Source organism: Nanorana parkeri, unplaced genomic scaffold (assembly GCF_000935625.1).
Source record: "Nanorana parkeri isolate BGI_ZX_2015 unplaced genomic scaffold, ASM93562v1 scaffold72, whole genome shotgun sequence".
NCBI lineage: Eukaryota > Metazoa > Chordata > Amphibia > Anura > Dicroglossidae > Nanorana > Nanorana parkeri.
In genome coordinates, this window is record NW_017306340.1 from 669,710 (window position 1) to 673,087 (window position 3,378).

The following is a 3,378-nucleotide window of genomic DNA, read 5'->3' on the forward strand; positions in this document are numbered from 1 at the left end:
TATATATATATAATACAACTTTTATAATTTCTGTACTGTAGAGAGAGAAAGAGATAGACACAAATAAAGATGTATATATAGTAAAACTTGCATCATCTCTGTACTGTATTCATGTAATTCCCTTATAATAACTGTACCCCTTTCTTCACTTCCCAGGCTTACTCGTCAGTAGGCAACATGAACGCTGGACTAAGCATGAACACCATGAACACATACATGAGCATGCAGGCTATGAGTTCCACGGCTAACATGACGGCAAACTCCATGAACATGTCCTATGTCAACACTGGAATGAGCCCGTCTTTGACTGGCATGTCTCCTGGCACCGGTGCCATGGCCGGTATGGGTTCAGGTGTAGCCAGCATGGCCACCCACCTGAGCCCAAGCATGAGCCCCATGAGCGCCCAGGCTACATCCATGAACGCCCTGGCACCTTACACCAACATCAATTCCATGAGCCCTATCTATGGACAGTCCAACATCAACCGGTCCAGGGATCCTAAGACTTACAGGAGGAGTTACACCCATGCCAAGCCGCCATACTCTTACATCTCGCTCATCACCATGGCCATCCAGCAGTCTCCTAATAAAATGTTGACCTTGAGTGAGATCTACCAGTGGATCATGGACCTGTTCCCTTTCTACAGGCAGAATCAGCAGCGCTGGCAAAACTCCATCCGCCATTCCTTGTCCTTTAATGACTGTTTCCTCAAGGTGCCCAGATCTCCAGATAAGCCGGGCAAGGGCTCTTTTTGGACTCTCCACCCAGACTCGGGGAACATGTTTGAGAACGGATGCTACCTGAGGCGTCAGAAACGCTTTAAGTGCGATAAGAAGCACAGCCCCAGAGATGGTAGTGGCAAGAAGCTTTCTGAAGGTGGGTCTAGTGTGGGTTCTGCCGCCAACAGTAGCTCGGAGAGCTCTGGGGGCAACGAATCCCCCCATTCTAGCTCCTCACCATGCCAAGAGCAGAAGAGGGCTCTGGTGGACCTGAAATCCAGCCAAGGCTTGAGCCCTGACCACAACGCTTCTCCCGTGTCCCAAGCCCAGCACTTGCTGTCACAACACCATTCAGTGTTGTCCCATGACGCCCAGTCCCACCTCAAACCAGAACACCATTATTCCTTCAACCACCCTTTCTCCATCAACAACCTCATGTCCTCCGAACAGCAACACCATCATCACCACCATCACCACAACCACCACCACCATAAAATGGACTTGAAAGCCTATGAACAGGTTATGCATTACTCTGGCTATGGCTCCCCCATGGCAGGTAGCCTAGCCATGAGCACAGTAACGAACAAAGCTGCATTAGAGTCCTCGCCTATTTCAAGTGACACTTCTTACTATCAAGGTGTGTATTCCAGACCAATAATGAACTCTTCCTAATTCTAGACAACCTAAAGGACTTTTATTGACTGTATACATTAATGTTAAACCTTAGTCTGTGTTTTAAAGTCCCCCCCTCCATTCTTGAAGTGTACAGTTTTTTTTCTCTCCCCTTAGCTTTCCATTTTCCTCTCTGTTTCGATATTTTTTGTGTTTCATTATGTTGCAGGGAATATTTTTTGTGTGAAAGTGCTGGTTTCTTTTTAATTTTGCGTGAAACTTGTAGTTTCTACTGAGGACCAAAAGTATGTCATATACATGGTGTAAAAAAAGATGCGAAAATATTGTAATTGACAAAAAAAGTTTTAATGTTTTTTTTTTTTAAGTAAAATGTTTGAAAAGGCTTAATTTATGGTTCTGTTTACTTTATTTATGGCTATGTATTCTGGCCTGTCCCAGCCGGAATGTAACAATCTCTATTAAAATTGTATTGCCATTTACTTTCGGAGCATTTATTTTTTCTATTTCTGACGTATGATAAAGGGTACAATAATCAAAAGAAATAAAAACACAATATAAACGATTAAAATGGATTTAGATTTAAAATCTTAATACAGACCTTGCAGTGATTAAAATGTTGATTTACTAAAGGGGGATAGACCGTTCTTACTAGTGAATGCTCGTTGAGTTTAGAACATAAGATGAATCTGTGTTCTGGTTTGACAACCAATTATATACAAGGGAATTAAATTAAGAAACATGATTTTTTATTTTTTATTACACATTATTAAATAACTGAAGAGGACACAGATTTTCCTTATGCACTAAGCTCAGTAAATATTCGCTTTGCTCTTTGAACAGTCTCTACTTCGAAATGGACACCAGTAAGAACTTGCTCTCAGCTCAGGCATTCCTCCTCTATTTTCACAAGTCTCTGATACCCTTGCTGCTCAGGTTTAGAGACCAAATCCTGTATTTTGCTGTATAGGTTTGAAGAACGCTATGCTGACCAGTGCCATGTATGTTGGGAAAGGGTCTAGAGCACCTGCACTGTCACCTGACCGGCTAAAGGTCACAATCCAGGCAACTGTGGAGTCAGCAGTCTGGTAGGCGCCAGGGTAAAAAGGAGGACTTTCTGGCGTATAGGAAGACTCATTCCTAGAAATGACAAACAAAAGGTATTTGGCTGCAACTGAGCAAAACAATATCGCAACAGCTACCGGGCAGCAGAAAAAAGGGCTAGTGCAGCTCTATTAACAAAGGGAACGTAATAAAACTGAAGCACTTTATGGCAGCTCATTGCCTTTTTTTTTGTAGCTGCTGAAAAACATAATTTTTTAGGTATTAGGATTGCTCTGTAGTCATTTATACAGATCATGTACTTGCAATAATTTCCTGAGTTTAATTTTAAAAAAATGTATTTTTATCTAATATGTCATCTAAATATCGAATTATTCAGTGCACTTTAAGGTATAAATGATACTATTTTAGGCTAATATAACATTAGTTTAAATATAATTCGATAGAATAGGTTATTTGAGTAGCTAATGCTATAAGTGAATGCAGTTCTCTCCTGGACTTATTCCTGCTCTGTAAAGTTAGTGTAAATATGTAATAAATATCTCTCTTTTGTAAATATGTAACACCTTTCTTTCTTTCTTTCTTTCTTTCTTTCTTTCTTTCTTTCTTTCTTTCTTTCTTTCTTTCTTTCTTTCTTTCTTTTCTCTCTTCTTTCTTTCTTTCTTTCTTTCTTTCTTTCTTTCTTTCTTTCTTTCTTTCTTTCTTTTCTCTCGATAAATTTACATCAATGTCTTAAAAACTGATACATTTTTCCTATAGGTTTTACTATTTATTTGAATTGCTGTATGGCATTTACCTACTAAGCAATGCTTAATGGGACCTAGAAGTGCCAACCTATGCTGCAAACTCTTGATTTGCACTAATGAGCCACAATTTGCCAACTATATAAATCGTTCCTTCTTGCAACCTGCTCTAATAATTAAGATTAATACACCTATACATCTATATATCTCTCTCTCTCTCTCT

The 3,378-nt window shown here is 39.8% G+C and overlaps 1 protein-coding gene across 1 annotated transcript in view; it reads left to right on the plus strand.

The window, feature by feature from the left end:
* The window catches only part of FOXA2 (forkhead box A2), a 2,884-nt gene extending 1,468 nt beyond the window's left edge, over positions 1-1,416 (plus strand). The window contains exon 2 of the mRNA XM_018576643.1: positions 157-1,416. Coding sequence (XP_018432145.1) covers positions 157-1,392 — 1,236 coding nt within the window. The 3' untranslated portion in view covers positions 1,393-1,416. The remainder of the gene's footprint in view (positions 1-156) is intronic.
* The last annotated feature ends 1,962 nt before the right edge of the window (positions 1,417-3,378 follow it).